Raw genomic sequence first — 23,197 nt, forward strand, 5'->3', positions numbered from 1 at the left:
GCCGGCGTGTGGGGAGCCCCGACGTCTCTACCCCTGCGCCATCCCCTGGGGGTTCACGCTTAGGATGCTGGGAATACCCTGCAGCCCCCTGGCCTGGCTTCGAGCTGACTGTGAGGCTGGACCTCGAGACCACCTGCAGGGCCAGCCGTGCTTGGCTTGCGGGCACGGGCAGGGCTGGGTCCGAGCCCTGGGCAGGCGTTCTGCCTCTCGGAAGGGGCCCCAGGCCTGCAGGTCAGAGACAGCCAGACATTCAGACGGAGAGGGGTGGTTGGGAGGATGCCTGCCTACATTCTACTTGAGGGGCCCAAGCCAGCCCAGCAGAAGGCTGGGGGCAGCGTGACGCCTGGGGACCCACCAGAACAGCACGATGAGCTCACACCTCCAGCGGGCAGCGGCGGGGGGAGGTGTAGCCTACATTCTGCTCCCTTAAGGCACAGCAGCCCAGGGTTCTGATCCAGACCCATGGACTGAGCTGCGCCAGAACCTTCTAGAAGATGGAACTGCTGGGTTGGCCTCATGGCCTCAGCCTCTTTCTCATAAAAACAGTGCCAGTTCTGTCCCCCAGATGTGGGATGCTCCCAGGAGGGGTCTTCACCCCAAGAGCACCAGGAAGGGTCAGGGGCAGCCCCCACCCCTCACACAGCTAGGCACTCTGGGCCCTGCCCAGGCGTCCACTTCCGGTCATGTTCCCTGGGGGAACATGAACAGCCCCATCTTTGAATCCAGGCCTTCCATGTGCTGTGCTAGACCAGGGCAGCCCCCGGAGATGGTCCACCCTGGTGGTCCTGCAGTACTGCTCCCTCTGGCTCAGATTTGCTTGGTCAGTGTGGCCTCAGAGCAGGATTCCTGGGGCTCTACTGGGGCCAGTGTTCACGGCACCAGTGTCCCCCTCCCCCAGAGGGAGACAGGGTGATCGAGGAGCCAGACCACACCCACATCCCTGCCAGCGACTCAGGAGATAGGCATGCTGTCCCCTCAGGCCTCAAAAACGCACACTTAGACGTACACAAAAACCCATATAAAATATGGGTTTATACAAAACCCCAAACCTACCCCCTGCCCCGTTCCTGCCTCTGACGTCACCAGGTCTCCACCCAGAACTTTCTCTGGGGATCAGCACCGCCACAGGGCATCCTGCAGTACCGCCCACCTCTGGGCCCTGGCTCCCCGGTGGTACCTGGGCTCACGCGCCCTGTGTGGGCTGGCCATGCTGTGCTACTGACCCCAACTCCCTGCACCTGGGCGAGCGGGGGCCGTGGACTGTTCCAATTATGGGTGCTCCAGTCCTTGTCGATTTCACGCTTCTGCCCCAGGTGCCCCTGCCCTCTGACAGGCACCACCTGCCCCTTAACCCTGCAGCGGCCTTAAGGCGTCTGGGGCAGGAGATGGGCATCCACCCCAAGGCCGAGGACCGGGGCTCCGGGGAGGCCCTGCCCCAGCAGGCACAGGACGTGCAAAACAGCCGACACCAAGTGGTTCTCGTGTTGTTTTTCTCAGTGGTGGAAACAATACAGGAACACAGCAGAAATTACCAGAACAGTCTGTATCCCTATAAAACACTCTTCACGCCCACACCCCTCCCCCCTTGATGGACAGGATCCGAGCAGCCCCTGGGCCGCCCCGCCCCCCCGCCCCACCTCCAGGCAGCACGGCCGGGCGAGGCGGGCTATGTACAGCAGGCGGCAGGAGACCAGGGTGCCCATCCAACCACGCGGCCCGTCGGGGGGCCACCAGGAGAGCCCGCATGCGGGCCATGTGCTTCCCTCCGCCATCGCCTGGGTGGCCCCCACCCTCCACGCCCACTGCTCTCGGCCACACCCACAGCCTCGTCACCACGTGCTGCCGAGAGCCGGAGGGCAGCCTCAGCGGTCAGACTGTCCAGGGAAAGTCCAGCCGGGGCGCAGCGGGAGCCACCGGCCTGGGCCTGTGCCTGTGCCTGGACCTGCCGGGCCGCTCCGTGGGAAAGTCGATGCTGGGCCTCCGCCTGCCGCCAGGCCCCTCTGGAGGCCCCAAGTTTCCAGCGTGACCTGAGCTGACGCCATGGGCAGGGGCCACCTAGCTGCTCCCGGCTGAGGGGCAGATGGTGCTGCACACGTGCAGGGCCGAGCGCGCCCCCTCGCTGTCCGCCAAGGCCTCCGCGCCCTCTCCGGGCTCAGATGCAGGCAGGGACTCGCTCGTGGGGTCCTGGCTCCTCTTCAGCCTGGGGGGAGACACAGGGAGGGCCTTTACGCGGCCTCACCGGCAGCCCCGGATGCTGCTCGCTGGCCCAGGGCCTGTCCAGGGACTCCTGGAGTGGGTCCCGCAGGAACACAGACACATGCTGGGCATCTCTGCCTGGGCAGAAGCTCCTCCAGCCACACTGGCTCAACAGGGCGAGCGGGCACACGGGGCGTTCCAGCCCAGCACCCTCTGGCCGTTCGTGGCCCTCGGTCTCAGAGTGGCAGGGCTGGTGAGTCTCAACCCATTTCCAGCCAAAAGCTAAAAGGAGGCCTAGTGTAAGCGCAGGTTCTGCAGGTCAGCAATTCTGGAACAAAGCGCCTGGCCGGGTCCCATTACTACGCAGGCCCTGACCTCCAGGATGATGGCCACTGTCCTAAACCAGTGTCCACACGTCGTCCTGGTCACTGAGGCAGGACAGAGAACCAGCTGATCCTGCTCACTTTCCAGGCCAGAGCTCAGAGCCTCCTCCTCCAGGAAGACCTCTGCCCCTCACCCCACTCCTCCTCCTCTCAGGCCCCACAGCACTGGGCTGCCTCCCTCCACTGTGGCAGGTGTCCTGGGTGTCTATTTGTGGCCTGTCGTATCTCCCTACCAGCCAGCTCTGCCCTTTCTGTCCCACAGTCCCTGAATAACCGAGTGAGGGGGTGGGAGTTGTGACTGCAGGGGCCGCCCAGGAAGTCACCTGCCCTCAGCTGGGCAGCCCACCCAGTGTCTCCCCAGGAGATTCTGGCCATTGGCTGAAAGCGCCCAAGTTTAGAACTGAAAGTGCCCAACGAGCCCTTCCCCCAGAAGCCTGAACAGGGACCTCCCACCCTCTCCCCTAGGGCCACTGCTCAGAGACCCCGAGGAGGGCAGGGGTCAGGCTTCCCAGCCCCGCTGATGCCACGTGGCTGCAGCGGCCAAGGAAACCGAGGCCCAATTCCCCGAAGTCCTTTCTGCTCCCATTACTGGCCCCAGCACGCACACTCACTTCTCTCTGTTAAAAATCACAAAGTCTTGCTGGATGGCATCAAGGCAGTCCTGAAGGTAGTCATTCTCCTGTTAGTCAGAAAGACACAAAAATGAGCGTAGCGGACCCCGCCAGGTTCCCTCGCGTCCCTCAGGTGAGTTCCTGGGCACCCCTGGTCCACTTCTGCTCTGTGGCCTCCTCCTCTCGGAGGAGCCTGCCTTTGGGCTGTTTAGGCAGTTGGAGTGCGTGGGAGTTTGCATCTCCAGGTGACCCTTAGCCAGAGACCGAAGGACACCCGACCCCGTCTCAGGGTGGTTGCAGTGTGTGCAGAACCAGACTCGTCCGGAAGCCACACCAGGCTTGGCTCCCTCCCCTCCCTCGCCCCACACCAGGTCCTCCCGGTCACTCGAGCCTGGTACACAAATCCCATCTGAGGGGCTGACTCCGGGGAATCTGAGTAAGAAGGTCCCTGGCAGGAGCCGTCCCGAGAAGCAGACGCTCAGGACGGGGTTCTGAAGTTGGGTCCCGCCCTGTCCAGATGCCAGGGGTGCTGAAGGGCCCTGGCGGGCGTGAGACCCCGACCGCTAAGACCCTCGCCTCAGGTGTGTCGGGAGAGGGTGCAGGCGGAGGGGACGCACTGGGACTGCGGGCCAGGGTGGTCGCGCCTGGCCCCATGGGTGTGTGAGCCGCGGACTCGGGGCAGCCAAGCGGCAGCCCCAGCCGCAACGTGGAGACGCTCCAGCCGCAATGTGGAGATGCTCCATGCCGCGGCCCCGACAGGGAGCTGGACACCAGGCTGAGATATCCGAGCAGCGGAACTTCAGAGAACGCTGGACTCACAGCCTTGAAGTTTCCTGCATCAAATGTAAGGCCCTGATAGGGAAGGGGTGGGCCTCCGGGACATGGGAGGGGCCGCCCGAAGGGATGTTCGTGGCACGTTAACCCTCCGCCCCTGCACTCCTGAGGCCGCGGGAGGGCCTCTCCCCCGCTGGAGAAGAGTGACACCTCCAGCCCGACTCCTGCAGACGACGCAGAGCTGCAACCACAGCAGGCGAAACACAGCACTCGCCCGCTCAAGCCCTGCCCCAGCTGCCCCCCTCGTCACGTGCACCCCTCGCAACTGCTCAGGCGCTCAACCTGCTGGTAAGGAAGGTGTTACTCAAGGAACCGGGAGGACGGGCCTGGGAGGGGCCTGGGGGCGGGGCTATGTGGCTGGACAAGGGAAAGTCTGCCCTTCCAAGACTTGGGTCTAATCCCCTGGCAAGAGCCCCTGGCGTCTGTAGCTCCTAATACACTGCGACGTGGAAACATGGAAAAAATGACGGCCCAGGTGAAGAGTCCGGAAGGTTCAGAACGGCCTTGGGAGAATGCTGGGGCGGGGGGGGGGGCGGGCGCATCAAAGTCTCAGAGGACTGGGCAGCTGGAGTGCGTCAACAGACTCAAGTATAAAGAGCCACGGACCCATCAGATGACGGTGTTCTTCTGGAGGGCCCGAAGGACACTCCTTCCAGCCAGATGACAGGGAATGAGCTGCGGGGTGGGGGGGGACACAGTGCCCTGGCGAAGCTCAGTGGCGTCTGTCTTGCTCAGGAGGTTCTGCTCCAGGACCGAGCCCCCAGAGGGGTGATGCCGGGACCCAGAACAGTGGAAGCCGTAACCTTGCCTACTCAGCCGCACTAAGGGGGGTGGGACTGCTGCAACAGGCCTCCGGGTTAGAGTGGCACGCAGGGCACCCCGACCCCCAGGGATGTGGATGATGTCCGACAGATCACGGCGCTCCCAGGGGTCAGAGACGGACAGCCAGTGCTCGCACGTGCGCACACACCAACACGCACACACACACAGTAAGATCAAGGGTGCGGGAGCAGAAGGCTGACGTCGGCCACCTTGAGGGAAAGTCACAATTCTTTTCCTCAATTTTCCAGATCGAATTCGGTTCTCACTAGACCCATGGACTGAGGAGGGGCAGGCTCCCTGCAGGGAAGGCCCAGGCTAACTCACAGCGAGTGTTCACGGCAGCCATGCCCTCAGCCCTTCCCCAAGGTATCTATGACCACTTCCCTCATGTCTGCACACAGGAGAGGGGAAGTGCCCAGCCGTTTAGAGGTCCGTTGGAGACAGGGTCTGAGCTAATACTTGGCCCATGTCCATCTTAGCCTACCCAGTGGCTATTGCCCCCTGGCTGCTGCATGCATAACCAGGACCGATGTACTTGGCATCTGGCAGAATTCTCAGATTAGTACCTCGACCTGTGGAGTAACAGCTATCATCATGGGAAAGCCCAGTGAAAGCTCCTGAAACTACCCCCTCTCAACAAACCAGCCGAGATAAGAAATAAAAAACCAACCCACATCCAGAGTGGAACAGCAGTGACAAGTGCCACTGTGAGCGACTTTTGAGTCTTTGCCTTTATCTGCGGGGATCCAAGGATGCTGCTTCCGTTGTTTTCCCATTTAATCCACGAGTCTGGCCCTGCAAAGATCAGACGGCTCGTGGCAGGAGAGGGGAACAAGGACAGATTTAACCCTAGTGGTGGCCCGAGCGCCACTGCTGAGCCTGAAGTGGACTCTTTGCCAGAACAGATGACACAGCTGCTGGTGTGTGGCGTGCAGCCACTGACGGGACCCACACATTCTTTCTGATCCCATCAGCAAAGAGGGTTGGTATTTTGCATTCACCTAGGACTAACACACTAGAAAACCAGTCCCCGGTTGTGATGGTTCGGCAAACGACTTTTTGACTTTACAGTGGTGTGAAAGTGGTATGCAGATAGTAGAAACCGTACTTCAAATTCTGAACTTTGATCTTTTCCCGGGCTAGCAATGTGGGGTCCGATCCTCTCCTGTGACGCCGGGCAGTGGCTGCAGCTCCCGCTCAGCCCCATGACCACAAGGGTAAACAACCATTCTGGACCCAGGCAGCCATTCTGCTTTTCACTTTCAGTACAGATCTGATCATTTACATGAGACAGTCAGCACTTTATTATAAAACAGGCTCTGTGTTAGATGATTTTGCCCGGCGTGTTCTAAGCACGTATAAGGCAGGCCGGACTAAGCTATGATGTCTGGTAGGTGAGGGATCATAAATGCATGTTGACTTATGGTATTTTCAACTTACAACGGGCCCGTCAACCCTGGCTCAGTGCTGGTGATAAACAGACAGGTGCACAAACTCCGGCCGGAGCCAGTTCTGGACCGGAAGCTCAGGCCACTCAGGGGCGAGGGCCGAGGTCATGCCAGGAGATGAGCCACTGATGCATGCAGACCAGAAGAGGTGCCATCTGAGGGTGAGGAGGTGCTAGAGTGGGGATGGGGGATGGAGAGACGCTGTCCGTGGCCTGGGGGTTGGCGGGGGGAGGGGCTGCGGTTCATCTCACCCTTCCGCACCCAGGTTCTCCAAGGACAAGAGACACTCCTGCCCAAGGAGCCGCTCGGAGGGTCTGGGCAGCGTTAGAGGTGGACGGTGTGCACTGTGACATGCCCCAGGGACCCCTCCTTCCCGAGCCACGGGCTGTGCTGTCAGCAGGGAGCTGTGGCTGCGCTGCGCACCCCGTCCGGCTCTGGCGCCTTTCCTTGCGACGGCACATGCATGTGGTCCGGCAACCTGCTGTGGGCTTTTGGACCCTTTGCTGCACAGAGTCGGGAGGCCACGGAAATGTCTACCCCTCTGGGGCCTTTCGCTGACTGGGTGCTGGGTGCAGGAGCAGGAGAGGCCACTTCCCCAGAGCGTAACCCGCGCTCAGGTCCCTGAAGGCCAGGCTGCTCTCCAAGGACAATGCCTGAAACAGACTTGCTGCCCCGACCCCGACTGCACGAGGGTTGTTCTGGGCGCCCTGCCTGGGTCAATCCGTGCACACGATCCTCGGGGTAGACATCCACGGGCCCTATCAACGCTGATACACACAGCGTCTGACCCCAGGTGTCACCCAAGGTGGGGAGTGACAAAGGGCCTGGGCATGGGGACCAGGCACCAATCCCTAACTTTGTCACAAATGACCTGCTGAGCAACTTAGATGTAATTCCCAAACCCCTCAGAATGCCCTGGCAATGCAAGGGACCCAGAGTAGCCGAACTGTCTTGAAAAAGAACAGGTTGGAGGACTCACACTTCCTTCCTGACCTCAAAACTCACCAGAGAGCTCTAATTGTCAAGTCAGTGTGGCACCAGCAGGATAGACACACAGCTCAGTGGACTAGAACTGCAAGTCCATAAAGAAAGAAACCCCTACATTCACTCCATAAAGAAACCCCTACATTCACTCCATAAAGAAAGAAACCCCTACATTCACTCCATAAAGAAACCCCTACATTCACTCCATAAAGAAACCCTACATTCACTCCATAAAGAAACCCTACATTCACTCCATAAAGAAACCCCTACATTCACTCCATAAAGAAACCCTACATTCACTCCATAAAGAAACCCCTACATTCACTCCATAAAGAAACCCCTACATTCACTCCATAAAGAAACCCCTACATTCACTCCATAAAGAAACCCCTACATTCACTCCATAAAGAAACCCCTACATTCACTCCATAAAGAAACCCCTACATTCACTCCATAAAGAAACCCCTACATTCACTCCATAAAGAAACCCCTACATTCACTCCATAAAGAAACCCCTACATTCACTCCATAAAGAAACCCCTACATTCACTCCATAAAGAAACCCCTACATTCACTCCATAAAGAAACCCCTACATTCACTCCATAAAGAAACCCCTACATTCACTCCATAAAGAAACCCCTACATTCACTCCATAAAGAAACCCCTACATTCACTCCATAAAGAAACCCCTACATTCACTCCATAAAGAAACCCCTACATTCACTCCATAAAGAAACCCCTACATTCACTCCATAAAGAAACCCCTACATTCACTCCATAAAGAAACCCCTACATTCACTCCATAAAGAAACCCTACATTCACTCCATAAAGAAACCCCTACATTCACTCCATAAAGAAACCCCTACATTCACTCCATAAAGAAACCCCTACATTCACTCCATAAAGAAACCCCTACATTCACTCCATAAAGAAACCCCTACATTCACTCCATAAAGAAACCCCTACATTCACGGTCAATTAATTTTTGAAAATGATGCCAAGCAATTCAATGGGAGAAAGAATAGCTCTTTCAACAAACAGCACTTGGACGACTGCACATCCACATGCAAAAGAATCAGGTTGGACCCCTACACGACACTATCCATAAAACTAACTCGAAGTGGATCCTAGACCCAAAACGTAAGAGAAAAAACTGTAAAACACTTAGAAGAAAACACAGGAGCACCTCTTGGTGACCTCAGGTGAGGCAATGGTGTCTTAGAAATGACACCAAAAGCACGAATGAACAAAGAGGAAACAGATCCGTGGGGTGTCATCGGAACCAGGCTTCCGCTGCGGATGGTGGCAACCAGAAGAAAGAAAACCCACAGGGCTTCCCTGGTAGCGCGGTGCTTAAGAATCCGCCTGCCACTGCAGGGGACACAGGTTTGAGCCCTGGTCCGGGAAGGTCCCACAGGCCGCGGAGCAGCTAAGCCCGTGCGCCACAACTACCGAGCCCACGTGCCACAACTACTGAAACCCACACGCCTACAGCCTGTGCTCCGCAACAAGAGAAGCCACTGCAATGAGAAGCCCGCGCACCACAACAAAGAGTAGCCCCCGCTCGCCGCAACTAGAGAAAGCCCGCGCGAAGCAACGAAGACCCAGTGCAGCCAAAAGTCAATAAATTAATTAATAAATTTATTTTTTAAAAAAGAAAGAAGGGCTTCCCTGGTGGCGCAGTGGTTGAGAGTCTGCCTGCCGATGCAGGAGACACGGGTTCGTGCCCCGGTCCGGGAAGATCCCACATGCCGCGGAGCGGCTGGGCCCGTGAGCCATGGCCGCTGAGCCTGCGCGTCCGGAGCCTGTGCTCCGCAAGGGGAGAGGCCACAACAGTGAGCGGTCTGCGTACCGCAAAAAACAAAAAGAAAAACAACAAAAAAAAGAAAACCCAAAAACTAGAAGAAAATCTTTACAAATCGTCTGTCTAAGGCACTTGTGTGCAGAATATGTAAATAAATAACTCTTATCGATCAACAATAAGAAACAGAAACAAGGATGTACCTTCAGCTCTTTCACGTAAAGAACTCAAAGCCGTCACTCCCACCCTGACAGACCAACAGGAAATCGAGGACAGCTCCGCACCTGCAATGCCCCGGCCGACACCAGGGGCTGCCGTCAGGGGAGGGGGTGGGAGCCCACCCACCTTCTCACTGAGAAATTGAGGCTTCCAGGGAAGACCCCATCCTGGCCCCTCACCGCAGGGAGAAGAGGCTGACGCCCATCTCTCTGCCCAGGACCCAGGCCGGGGGCAGCACATGCCCCCCAGGGGTGAGAGGCTGCATCCCAGGGCATCCCCACAGGCTCGGCTGGGTCGGGGGGCTGGGGGACTGCCGAGCGCATAGTGTCCCCGCTGTGACCGCCACCATCCGCACCCGCAGCCCTAGTTGTGTTGTGAGCACCGGCCATACCCCGGGGACGGGTCCAGGCTGGATCCCCTGCTCCCCGGGAACGCCCCCCACTTCCAAGAGCAGCTGACCTGGGGCAGGACGGGGGCTGTGACAGGTTAAACCATGTCCCCCAGGGTGGGGTCCTGGCCCCATTTCCTCAGAATGTGAAACGACGTCCCTGCAGATGCCACCAGTCAAGTAAAGGGCAGGTCACCTGCACTACGCATCCTACCCAGTGTCACTGGTGTGCTCGTGCGAAGAGGAGGCAGAGACACCCACACGCGTGTGCACGCACACACGCACGCACATGCGCTCACACGTACGTGCATGCAGGCGCGCACATATGCACACACATGCAGGCTACATGCACACACGCACACATTCACGTGTACGCATGCACAAAAGCACACGCGCGTGCACACGCACGCACACAGGTGGCCCCGTGACCACGGGGGCAGAGCCTGGCCCTACGCAGCCACACCAGAGCTGGGTGAGGCAGGAGGCACCCTCACACCCCGACGGCCAGTGCCCCCCCCCGCAGAGGAGGGAGCAAAGGGCGGGCAGGAGCAGCCGGGCTGGGCGCCGGGCCCCCGCGCTCACCGACTGGGAGCTGTCCCTGCTGCTGTCCCGCGACCTGTTCTTGGCCAGACGCTTCTTCTTCTTGTGCAGCGGCCGCGACTCCAGGATCATCTCCTCCAGCTCGAAGGTGGGGTCGCAGTGCAGGCGGCCTTTCTGTGGAGGACGGTGCTGAGCCCGGCACCCAGCCACCCTCGCCCGCCCCATCCACCCTGGGCCTGCGGGCTTACGTTGGGCACGAAGCCGGGCTCCACCTTCTTCTCACTCAGCTCGGTCCACAGCACATCGGCCAGCGCGGGGGCCGCCTGCATATCCTGCAGGCTGGACACGCGGTGCTTGGGATCCACAGTGAGCAGCTGCAACAAGGCCCCGGTCAGCCAGCCCCGGCCCCAGGTCTGCCCGGCACTCCCCGGCCCCGGCCCAGGTCTCCCTGGACCCATCAGCAGGCAGCAGCTGCAGCCTGGCTGACTGCCCTCCCGCTTGGAGCCCAACAGGATGGTGACTGTCACGGCCCCGGGAGGCCCCAGGGCAGCCGTGCGTGCGTGGCCAGCATCACAGCCATCGCCTTTTCCGGGGGAAACAGCAGAGACCCAGCCAAGGCTCCCCAGCCTGGTGTGCAGACCCTCCTCACCCCCGGCCTGGGCCCGCAGCAGCCGAGGTCCCACCGTGTGAGCCACCTGGCTGGTGTGGGTACAGCTGCGCGGGGCGAAGGCTGTGTTAAGAGCCCCTCTCAGGGGCTGGTGGAAGGCCTCTAGCCAGAGGTCTCTGGGCAGGGGCCAGGACCTGCCCAGGAGGACCCCGGGGCCAGGAGACAGGAGCTGGGGATGGGCTGGGCCACAAATGTCCAGCATGCCCTCCCTCACCCATCCTGACCCAGCTTTGACGCCCCAGTGTGCTTGAGGGACGGCTCTCCGAGTGGGGAGCTGGCTGGCCAGCCGAGGAGCAGCCCCCAAGCCTGGACCTGGACCCAAGGGGAGGCACTCCAGTGGTGACGCCACAGCCCCAGGTCCCCACAAGGCTGAGGTCCCCATCAGGCTGAGGTCCCCGGGCCGCCGCCGACTCGCACTCAGGACCTGGTATGCGCGGGGGTTCTGGGGTTTTCTCTGCTTGCTCCCCGTGGGGGACTGGCCAGCCCAGTGGCTGCCCACCTCCAGCAGGAGGCGTGGGGCAGAGGGGACCAGAGCAGGGCGGCCCCAGCACCCAGCCCCACACACCTCCCTCCAACACACACGATGGGGTGACCTGCCCTGAGTCTGGGCATCTGTGACACACAACCAGGTAGTGAGGATTAAATTCGGCTGCACCAGTGCTCGCGTGGGCCGAGCCGTTACAGCAGGACAAGGAGCGGGTGACCGCTGGGGGCCCGCCCAAGAGGGACACAAGACGCAGAAGGCGCGAACCAGATGCCTTCTCCGGACCAGGGCCTCCAGGCTGCCCACCCTCGGGACGGGATGCCCGTGGAGCCCCACGTGTCCGGCCGGGCCTGCGCTCCAGGCAGGGCCAGGAGGGGCTCACCTTCCGCAGCAGGGCCACCGTCTCCCTGGACCAGGTGGGCACGTACTGGACACTCACGGTGCTGAACAGCTGCACCAGGGACTCCGCGGCGTTGCCCGAGTGGATGTCGTAGGGCCTCTGGGCAGCAGAGGCAGAGCTGCAGCAGGTGCCTTCCCGGACCCAGGGCCACCCGAGGCGCGCCCTACCCGCCCCCAGCCCCCAGCCCCCGGTGCAGGCCCAGGGAAGAGCCCAGGAGGCCAAGCCTGCAGTGCAGCCGGGGAGGCGACCCGAGAGGCTGCCAGCGGGCTGGGAAGGACGCACAGCTCCCCCAGGGGGCCTGGGCCTGGTGGACCAGCTGCAGCGGGCAGAGGGGGCTGCCTTGCTTAGGGCCTTCTCCAGGGCGCGGTGCCTCAGAGGCCCCGACGAGGGGGTGGGGAGGGCAGGTGGTGACCTGACGAGGTCCCCGCCTCCGGGGCTCCAGCGCTGGCCGGGCCGTGGCAGCTGCGGGGAGAGCACAGGGGCCCGCCCGCACACGAGCCTCATGGGAAGTCCCGAGGGGCAGCCCTGCTGGACGGTTCTCTGCCTGCCCCCAGCCCCCTCCAGCGTGCAGCCTCGCTGACGGACAGCACAGACCGCCCTGAGCACCTGGGGGTGGGGGCAGCCTCACCCCTTTGGGAGCTGGGGCCACCCCGGGGGGACACAGCTAGCTCGGGGTCTGGGGACTGAGCCCGCGGGCCGCAGGAGCTTCGTACCCATCCACGCAGCAGTTCGTAGGCCATCACCCCCACCGACCACCAGTCCACCTCGAAGGAGTAGCCGGTCCCACCGTTGACGAAAGACTGGAAGATCTCCGGAGCTTTCCAGGGAGGGAAGGAGCATCTGAGCATCCCTGACCGCAGGGCCCGTGACCCCAGGCCCGGTGACCACAGGGCCCGTGACCCCAGGCCCGGTGACCGCAGGGCCCGTGACCCCAGCCCCGGTGTCCGCAGGGCCCGTGACCCCAGCCCCGGTGTCCGCAGGGCCCGTGACCCCAGCCTCGGTGACCGCAGGGCCCGTGACCGCAGGCCCAGGGCTGGAACCTTGGGCCAGGCCCAGAGACCAGGCTGCCGCCAGAGCTGGACTAGGAAGCTGCCCTCAGCGGTCAGTCCGTCCTTCCCCACTGACCGCCTGGTTCAAATCCAGGTCCCACAGCCTGACGAGGGCGGTGGGCTATCTCATTATCAGACCCACAATACACGCCCGTCACTCAGATTCTTCTGCACGGATCAAGCCTGGCTGTTCTTAACAGCCTGACCCGTCCCCTGCTGCTGTGTCTTTAGGTTAGTGACCTGACCGCACCAGCCACAGGCCAGGGGAGGAGACCGGCCGGCAGGCTGGCGGGGGGGCGCGGGCTGGGAGGGGCGAGGCTCACCCATGTACGGCTTGGTCCCGGCCAGCGCGGTCGCCCTCTCGCCATCCTTTATGATGGTGGCGATGTTGAAGTCAGTCAGGTGTGCATGTCCTGTGAGAAGAGAGGACAGCGTGACTGTCCCAAGGGCGTGTGTCCTGCGGGCAGGGGCGCACACCCTCCGCGGCTGGGGGCTCACACGTCTAGGCTCACCTCGCTCATCCAGGAGGATGTTATCGGGCTTCACATCTCTGTAGAAAGAGCAGGAAGCAGGGAGATGAGTCCAAAGATCCCGGCAGGGCTGGGGGTTCCCACGAGCTAGGTCCTAAGACCCCCTCCCCACCTGGCAGCACCCTGGCAGAGCTGGGTGAACCCAGCCCTTCACCTCCCGAGGCCAGACGGCGGGGAGAATGCCCAGCACTGGACTCCGAGGGGCACTGAAGCCCCCAGAGGATGGAAGCAGAACCCCCTCGCCTGGATCCCCGAGGCGGAGCCCTCTCTCAGAGCCCCACAGCTGCGCAGAATTGTCAACTGGGGGTCTGTGGCTCCACCGGCTGGCCTCAGGCCTTGCCTTCCCAACCTCTCGGCACTCAGTAAATGTTCGGTGCCTGCACCATGACCAGATAACAGAATCCCACAGGCAGAAACGCAGAAATCATGTCTACTTCACTTTATACCACATGGGATTTTGTGTTTTATCCTGTGGATGCAGCTTTATCTTTCTCATTTCATCTGCCTTCAGATGTTAAAATTAGTTTGAATGTTAAAATGTTAAAATTAGCTTGAATTTGCCAAAGACATGGCAGATGGGCACAAGGGCACCTGCTGTGCGGGGGCAGGGATCCTGCAGTTGAACAGACCAGGTGAAGCCCCCCTCCCCACCCCATGAAGACCGCCAGCCCTCTGTGCCCGGCCTCAGCTGGGGCTGCTCAGACACGACCCACCCCAGGTGGCCATCACACGTGCGGCCATGGAGCTGGCCTGGAGCCAGGCACTGACGGGCCCGGTGCCACACCTGGGGCAGGTCTGCGGGTAAGGGCAGGGCAGAGCGCACGGGAGCCCATCTAGGTCCTGCTGGAGGGCGGCACCCGCAGGCCTGGGCAGCAGCCCGCCCCGCCCGGTGCTCACACACCTGTGGATGATGTGCTGACTGCGCAGGTAGTCAAGGGCCAGTGCCATTTCACAGACGTACAGCCTCACGGTGTCCTCAGAGAACTGGACGTTCTGTTGCAAGTGGTAGCGCAGGTCTCCCCCCGGCAGCAGGTCCACCACCATGAACATGTCCTCCTCGTCCTGGAAGGAGTACCTGTGGGCACCGTGGGAGGACCTGGCACGCGCACGGCTGGGGGGCCAGAGCCACGGCTCCTGCCACACCTGATGACTCCCCCATAAGGGCCCTGGCCCCGAGGCCACCCCTCCACCAGGCACTCCCAGGAGAGGGGCCCTGCCCGAGGTGCTGACTCCACCCCTGCTCAGGAGCCACCTGGAGCCAGAGCCCTCGGGAAAGACAGAGAGGCCCGTCCCCATGGGAGGTGCCCAGCTAAGACAGAGATGCCCATGACTGACTAATGGAGAGTGGGCACAGCACCGTCTCTGGGCCGTTTTCCTGCTGCCCTGGTTTCCTCTTCTCCAAAACGGGGATAAAGGTATCTGCCTTGGAGGGTTGTTAAAGAAGCAATTGAGACAGTGAGGAGAAACGCTCAGGTAGGGCTGGGCAAGGGACCAGCTTCTAACAGCCGGCAGCTGTGGTGACTGTGGTGGTGACGGTGGTGAAGATGGTGGTGACGGTGGTGGTGGTGACGGTGGTGATGGTGAGGATGGTGATGGGGATGAACGTGATAAAGAAGAAGACAGTGATGAGATGATGAAGATGGCGGCAGTAGGAAAACAATGGACAAGGACCTCCGTCCACCTTGTAATCTCTTCTGTGAGCTCTCAGATAATCAACTGGCTCTCAAGATGAAAGTTACAAAGAATTAATTTTTCATGTCACGTTCCTCTCTCTTCCCACCAGAAGCCACACTGTTCTCATTCTAGGGGCTCACAGGACTCCAGGGAGAGCGGAAGGGGTTGATCTCACTGCAGGCTTCCCGACCCCCCAGCTGGTCTTGGTGCCCAGTTTGTGGAGGAAACTCAAGAGTTAAGCGCTAAAACTCTCCCTCCCTGATTTCAGTGCCAGAAACTTCGTGTGTCACAGGCATCCTCTGTGGGGAAGCCCTGCATGAGTGCCATGTGTGGACACCTCCCAGGGCACTGGGAGGCGAGGCGGGAGAGGGGGAGGGTTGGGGAGGGCGCCCAGGCAGGAGAAGGCTCCACCCCCCAGCTCACCAGAGGTTCACCAGGAAGCCGTGCTCGATCTCCTGCAGGATCTCCAGCTCCCGGAACACATTGCGGACCTCGCCCCGCTCAACGCACTGCTGCTTGTTCATGTACTTCATCGCGTACATCTTCTCCGTGTCCCGCTTCTGCACTATGCACACCTGGGGGCAAAGAGCACGTCGGTACCACGGCCGTAATGACCCTGAAATGACCGGATTTCACGTCCTTGGTGGGACAAGTCTCCTGTGCAGACTGAAGCTGGGGGGACCCGGCCTGAGAGCACAGAGGCCGGGGCTGGCTAGGCCTGCGTGGTGCCCGCGCCCCTCACCGGCCGAGACCTGGGCTCCCCCTTCCCAGGGTTTGGGGCAGTGACTGGCTCGGAGGGTTGATGGGGCATGAACAAGAGGACCCCCCCGCCTGGTGCCCTGCGCCCAGGGAGCCCAGAAGCAAGAGCTGCTGTTCCCACCAGGCACAGGCCACCGTCCCCAACACAACACGGACGCTCCCAGATAGTGGGGCCCTTGCACAGCTCAAATCCCCACCGTCTGAGCAGCAAGCTGCAATGTCAGTAAGCCGTGTCAACACTGCCAACACAGGGCTAATTGCTTGCAGAGAGACAAGGATGCAGAGGGGAGTGAGAAGCACAGAATAAGGAAAAACTCGGCCTGGGGTCCCTCGTGGCCAAGGAGCATCAGTCAGAACCCGGACAAAGGAAACCAAGGTCAAAGGACAAAGTACTGGGCTGCAGAACCAGTGCCACGCCCCCTATTCAAGTGGAGAGACCATCCCCCCAAGACAGATAACCCCAAGCCATTTCCCACAGACTTCAGTCTCCAGATCTTCAAGGAGTGACAGCCAGGGACCTGGAGGAGGTGGAAAATCCTGGAGCTCCAGATGGGCGGGGGACTGTCCCAGATGCCTCACCCAAAGGCAGGTGGCCTGGCACTGATCAGACATCTCAACGGGCACCAGATCTTGGGCCAAACCTGCTGGATCCAACCCTTTGGTGAAACCCACGTCCCTCAGGCAGGGACGCATCTTAGAAACGCAGTGACTTTTCCAAAGATGTTCTTCACAGGTGAACAAACTGTATATAACACACTTTCAAAGCACCTTAACATCCAACATCCTTATAGACACGGGCAAGTAAGAGCAATGAAATGTCACACAGCCACCGGAATAATATTGATAAATACTTTTAATGACGTGTGACAACTTAAAAAATGCCAAGGGAAAAGGTCAAGCTACATTATTTAATGCAAGCAGTGTAGAGATGACACACCCATATAGGCAGAAGCCAGACCTGCGCTCAGGCAAATAGAGCAGCCACGCTGGGGCTGGGGGCAGGGGGCACGCCAAGCCCCTCCCTGGCTTTCGTTCCTGCAGCGTCATCGTGGCGCCATCTGGTGGCAGACGCCGGAGGCCCAGGCGCACCCACGTGGTGAGACAGCCAGAGTCCTGCACACCCACGTCTCCCTGGTACAGTGACCCTCATGGGCACAGCTGCGGTTTCGAGGTGACTCCACGCTCACCCCCGCGCTGCCCACAGGCCGCGTCAGGAGCCCCAAGAGGCAGAGCTCACAGGTGACGCCCACGGGCACAGAGGGGGCATCTTTCATGGCTGAGCTCTGCACACCCCGAGCCCACACTGCCCCACCTCGAACCCAGGGGCACAAACCCCACCAGGGGCTGCGACGGCCACCCAGACGCCCACGAAGCCCTGCCTGAAGCTGCGTCCCCTGGGCCAGAAGACCCCACCCCGGGGACCGGAGGGGTGGGGCTGGGGTGCTGGCCTGAGACCCACGTTGCTTCAGGCCTCCAACGACGCCCATCTGGTCTCAACGCTGTGAAACCACGCGGCCCCGCCGGCAACAGGGCGCGTGCAGAAGGGAGCCCCGAACTGTGGGTGGGCAAGGGGAGCTCTGATGTCCCCCCAGCTTCTCTCCCCGGCCAGAGGGCCCTGCCTCCCGGGCCTGTCCCTCCCCTCAGGCCTGTCCACTCCGACTGGCTGGCCGGTGGCCTCGAACTTGGCTGACCCTCCGTTTCTCCATCTGGCTCGCGAGCTTGTGAGGAGTCAGTGAGGACGGTGGGTAAGAGGCTTCTGCCAGCTGGTTGTGGTCAAGGTCAAGTCCGGACCTTGTGTGCACAAGTCCACCCAGGGCCGTGTTCCCTGCTGTGACCAGCTGAACGATGGCCCCCACGGATGTCCACGTCCTCGTCCCCAGACTTTGTGAGCATGTGACATCACCTGCAAAAAGGACGCTGCAGGTATGGTTACGCTGGCGATGTCGAGGCGGGAGGCGGTCCTGGCAGGTGCAGGCAGCCCTAATCCTAATCACAGGGTCCTCGCGGGGGCGGCGGGGGCAGAGCGGAGACAGAAGAGGGTCGTGCTCGGCTCTGGCGCCACAGCGAGACGCCACAGGCTGCGCAGCTCAAACAACAGGGGTTTCTCTGATGTATTCCCTGGAGGCTGGACGTCCAAGGTCAGGGTGCTTCCTGGCTCGCATGTGGCGCCTCTCACCGTGTCCTCGCATGGCCTCGCACGGTGACATCGTGTAGAGTGAGCCAGCTCTGGCCTCTTGTTCTTGCAAGGACTCCACTCCCGTCACGGGGGCCCCTCCCTCACGACCTCATCCAACCACCACAAACACCATCACCCTGGGGGCTGGGCTGCAACGTGGATCTGGGGACACAATCCAGGCCACGCAGAAGGAAACGTGACACCTGGAGGGGCTGCAGCTCTGGGAGGAGGAGGGAGGCAAAGGGCGGACTGTCCCCTCCAGCCTCTGAGGGAGCATGGCCCTGTGGGCCCCTTGATCCTGGCCCAGTTAGACTGAGGCCAGGGCTCTGGCCTTCAGAACCATAAGAATAAATGTGTGCTGTCTTAAGCCACCCAGTGTGTGGTCACTCGTTACAGCAGCCCCAGGAAACAAATGTAGCCACTCAGCCCTCCAGGTGCCCTGAGGGACCCGGACGAGGGTCGGTGTCACTGCCATGGAACACTGCTTTCCAAGCTGCCAGGGCTGCTCTGGGCCATAACGGGCAACCTGTCACTGAGTACGCCAGGCCCTGTTGGACAGAGACTGGCCAGGAGAGAAGCCAGGGCAGGTGGCCACACTGCAAGGCCCCTAAAGGCCACTCATTTTAGGACAGTGAGCCTTTCTGAATCTTTCCTCTCATTTCAGCAAAACGGCCCCAAAGTTGCCCTGGGATGGCCAGAGCGCTCTCCCCAGCTGGCTGCCCTGGGTGTTGGGGACGCACACCCAGACACTTCCAAGCTGCCCGGGGACAGCACGGGCTTGACTTAATGTGCTTTCATGCGTCTCCACATGCCCGGCCCTGGCCTGAGAATGTCACCCAGAAATGCAGACTGACAAAGGGGAGACAGAGACCCGGTCCTGGGTGGCTACGTAACTATGTTTGATAAAGTGCAATTACACCAGTTAAAAGCCTGTCACATCTGCTCTCCAAATGCCTTCTCAGGACTTCTGAGCCTGTGGCAGGGTTGAGGTGCGGCACTAGACTTCTCCTCCACCGCCCCCCAGCCAAAGATCCAAGGGGCCGAGAAGGAAGTGGCCGGCAGGGCCCCAGAGGGGCAGGTGGGCTGCCCCACGGGGGCTCCTGGCCGAGGTCACGGTAGAAGAACCCCAGAGCTTCTGCACATGCCATGGGGCACACTCCGTGGCTGTCAGCCTGGCTGAGTCCCGTGGGAGCTCTGAAGGCCGGTGCCTGCCCCTGGCGCTGCCCCCAAGCTCCCCACGATTCCGTCACACAGCAAGAACACCCCTACCTACCCCAGCTGCAGGGAAAGGCCCTTGCGCCCTTTTAAGTGTGAAACTTCAGCCTCCTTCACACCCTTGGCCCGGAGCTGGGAGACTGGGCTGATGTATGCTACCTTTGTAGGCTGCCAACCTGGGCAAGAAAATGGGCCTGTTATGCAGACATCGGCCAGAAACACAAGTAAAATTCTGCCACTGCTGAGATGCAAGGCCAATGGCTCCCTCCCAGAGAGCCCTGATGTAGAAACACCACAACCCAGAATAATATTAGATCCAGCTCCAGCTGCCAGCCGGCTTCTGACCCTAGACCAGCCAGTGCAATGCTACTCGCTCTAGTGGACGCTGCCTCAGGGAGGAGAGCGCCAGCTTCCCGCGGACTGTGGACCTTCATCACCAAGAGGAACTCAAGGCACCACAACCAAGCCACTTGGCCCGATTTCCCAGATGCACTGAGATTCCGGAAACGGAAATCCCCCAAGTGCCCACCAGGTGGCCTGACAGCAGAAGGGCGGGCCATCCGTGGTCTGAGGTCTCTGGATCCAGAGGAAGCTGTTTGAGCTGGTCTTGGCCTCAGCATCACCCGGCCCTGCCTGGTGGGGGGAAACCCAGGCCCGACAGGACAGGAAGGGCCCGTGTGCTGAGGACCACACCGGCCCAACGGGCAGGAGCCCGCTGCAGCTGCGTGGGGCTGCCATGCAGGAAGGACAGACAGAAGCCCAGAAAGGTGCTGCCGACGTCAGCGAGGACGGCCTCAGGACAGTGATTTTTTTCCTGAACTTTCTGCATTTTCTAGATCACTTTTTTTTTTTTAAGATTTATTTATTTACTTAACTTTACTTTTTGGCTGCGTTGGGTCTTCGTTGCTGCGCGCAGGCTTTCTCTAGTTACAGTGAGTGGGGGCTACTCTTGTTGCAGAGCACGGGCTCTAGGCACACGGGCTTCATTAGTTGTGGCACACGGGCTCAGTAGTTGTGGCGCACGGGCTTAGTTGCTCCATGGCATGTGGGATCTTCCCAGACCAGGGCTCAAACCCGTGTCCCCTGCATTGGCAGGCGGATTCTTAATCACTGCGCCACCAGGGAAGTCCCTTCTAGATCACTTTTAACATTATTGTTTTGAAAGCCAGTCGAAATTTTCAAAATGAAAATAAGCGAGGGGGTCCTGGGAGAGCTGACAAGAGCTGCGGGATCTCTGGCAGAGCCCCCTGGGGGTGGTAGAGATTTCTCCTGGCTCTTCCCTTCTGAATGCAGACTGGCGGGAGGGAGACACTTGTGAGAGCTGGTCTGCGAACCTGACTCTGGGGGGCGTGGTGTTGGGAGTCTGTGGGTCATCCATGGACGTACAGTGCCCAGGAGTGGTCTCTTGCATGTCACTTGTCATTCAGAGCCATACGGGCCTTTGCCAGCTCCCCCCAGACTGCCTTGTCTGTGCTGCGACATCTCCACGTAGCCTGTCCAGCAGCACAGCTCAGAGGGTGCTCAGTCCAGGAGAGGCTGAGTTGTTTTTGACCACCTGTGACACGGCGGTCTTTGCTCTTCTGGGCTGACTTTTGGAGAAGCTCTGGATCTTGGTGAGGGCTGCATCTTTTGTGCCCTCTTCGGGGACGCCTCTGTGTCCGTGGTTAAGTCACAAAAGGCTGATTGGTTTTAAACCATGAAAAGGCTCATTGGTTTATAGTCACATTGAAATAGGTAGCCATTTAAAGACTTAACTTTTATTTACCAAAGATTATCCCAGATCACATGAACTTGAAAAACATTTGGATTAGTTTCTGTATTTCTGAGAGTTTTAGAGATACTTAATTTATGTAAGTGCTTATTTTTCTAGTCCTAGGACTAGACATGACATTCTGTGTCTTCTTTTTAATTTAATCTTCCCATAGGATGAACAAAGAGTATATTCATAAAAAAGAGGTCATAAAAGGTTTTTCTTTACCTTTTGAGTAATCTGCCCAGAAAACAAAGATTCTGTGTCTTAACCAAACAATTTCCTGTGCTTCGTGTTGCCTTTATCAGGTCTTTGATGACTTAGAAAAACTGACTCTTCTCAATATCAAAAGAACTAAATTTTCTTTTTCCTCAAGTATGTGACTTCCTATATTTGCCTTTAAAATCTTTGTCACTTCAGAAACTAACACAACATGGTAAAGTAATCATACTCCAATAAAGATGTAAAAAAAAAATCTTTGTCACTTAGGTTCAATGGCTAAATATTGTTTCATAGTGACCTGCAATCTTATTTAATCGTGTTTTCAACTTTTTGACATTTTTTACAAACTTCCCAAAATCAAATTCAAAATAAAGTCTTTTCGACCCTGAACTAAGTTTGGGATTTTCAAGAGGCCCCTGGAGAATCTCAAAAGATTTATTATCTTACCTTATATAAGCAGAGATATTAAACTAATTAGGCATATTTGTTATGTTAAATTACATGGGAAATATTGTCAAATTAAAACTGGTGATAAATCTTCTCTAGATTATATTTGTATGGGTATATGTTACTTATATATAAGTGTTTCCAAAGTTATACAAAATGGTTAGAAATTTTTCAATGTCCTCACTCTCTATACAATCACTCATAATTCCAATTATTATCTAAAAATACTATATGCCACAGAAATAACCAAATTTCCATGTCAATTACATCATTTTTGCAATAAACTCATCAGATCTTTGACCATGGCTATTTTTCAATCTTTAGTCATTTACAGATAGTTACTGTTATACTCTGATGCTTTCCTGAAAGCTTTTACAATGAACTTCAGACAAAAGTGCTTCATCTTTAAAAAGTTCATGGAAAGAACTCTGACAAGGACCCTGGAATACAGGTTTCTGGTAACTAAAACCATACCACTGAACCAGATGAGGCTTTCTAAAACCTAGTGGAAAAACTGATGGGTTCGTAAAACTACTAATCCAAGATCAAGGAAAACAAGAATTAATTACATGGGACTAAATGAACTCATGAAGATGATTATCATTTTTATGACTTTTTGTTTGAAGCATTGTTGGTTTTTTAATGTTCTGTTTTCCAGGCTTAAGAAATTATTTTTCTCTTTCTCTTTAAGCAATCTGGAAAATTACATCTTTGTAAACAGAATTGAGACATTTATCTTTTCTCCCAAGCTGATCCCTCCAAAATTCAGAAACTCTTATTAAATGTCCTGTTTTCAGGACAATATAGTTATTTACATATAGGGTCAATAGAATATGTTCTCCTTGTAACAGGATTTAATGTAAAACATTGGTTATGTTACCAGACTTCCGCTGGAATGTCATATTTTAAAACGATGTACATGGGATCAAGTGGTTCTAGGTACTTTCACCATAAGAATCTTTGCTGCAAGCAGAGACAACTGATTGGCCATAATACGATTTTGCCATAAAACATAAAATAATAAAAATAAAATGAAGAGAGACATTTAAAAAGACTTAATGAAACATGAAAAGAGCAAAAATTTTTAAGGATTTTATTGTAAAAAATAAAAAATGCAAAAAATATTTGAATACATTTAACATGTGTGTAGATTCATGATTATAGTTGTATTTGGGTATAGCTTAGAGAAAGCAATGAAACTTCCTTTCTTAAAAGTCGACCAACCATTAAGGATTCAAGATTTAATGTTGGATGTAAATTCTTTACGATATAAAAACATCTGCTTTCTCTCTGGATTTCCCTGGAAGTAAAATGAACAGACAAGGGATGCTGCTGTTTTGTATCAATATATGGAATGTACATAGCTAGCAGTACATATCTGGGCTACACGGAAAGGTTCCATCACATGCTCAGCCCTTGTATTTCTCCAAATCGTTTCCACCAGATTCTGTGCCAAATACCAAAATTCTGTCTACATCACGTTCTCCACCATCAAACAGCAAAAAGGTTTCACCACTTTCAAGAAATGTATACTCATCAGGAATCACGTAACCATTTCTTTCTAGGGAACAGGAGGAGGCTGAGTCTTCTTTTTCT

The 23,197-nt window shown here is 57.6% G+C and overlaps 1 protein-coding gene across 1 annotated transcript in view; it reads right to left on the reverse strand.

Annotated features, from left to right (window-relative positions):
- Window positions 1–1,698: 1,698 nt before the first annotated feature.
- STK32C (serine/threonine kinase 32C) overlaps window positions 1,699–23,197 on the reverse strand; it is a gene marked incomplete at its 5' end in the record, with an annotated part of 83,132 nt that continues 61,633 nt past the window's right edge. Inside the window, 10 exons of the mRNA XM_082644852.1 lie at window positions 1,699–2,200; window positions 3,191–3,258; window positions 10,271–10,402; window positions 10,477–10,602; window positions 11,762–11,878; window positions 12,493–12,596; window positions 13,152–13,241; window positions 13,341–13,378; window positions 14,260–14,433; window positions 15,456–15,607. Of these exons, the coding sequence (XP_082500978.1) occupies window positions 2,056–2,200; window positions 3,191–3,258; window positions 10,271–10,402; window positions 10,477–10,602; window positions 11,762–11,878; window positions 12,493–12,596; window positions 13,152–13,241; window positions 13,341–13,378; window positions 14,260–14,433; window positions 15,456–15,607 (1,146 nt within the window). The 3' untranslated portion in view covers window positions 1,699–2,055. The remainder of the gene's footprint in view (window positions 2,201–3,190; window positions 3,259–10,270; window positions 10,403–10,476; window positions 10,603–11,761; window positions 11,879–12,492; window positions 12,597–13,151; window positions 13,242–13,340; window positions 13,379–14,259; window positions 14,434–15,455; window positions 15,608–23,197) is intronic.

Source organism: Mesoplodon mirus (genome assembly GCF_964341445.2).
Source record: "Mesoplodon mirus genome assembly, chromosome: 2".
In the NCBI taxonomy this organism is placed as follows: domain Eukaryota; kingdom Metazoa; phylum Chordata; class Mammalia; order Artiodactyla; family Ziphiidae; genus Mesoplodon; species Mesoplodon mirus.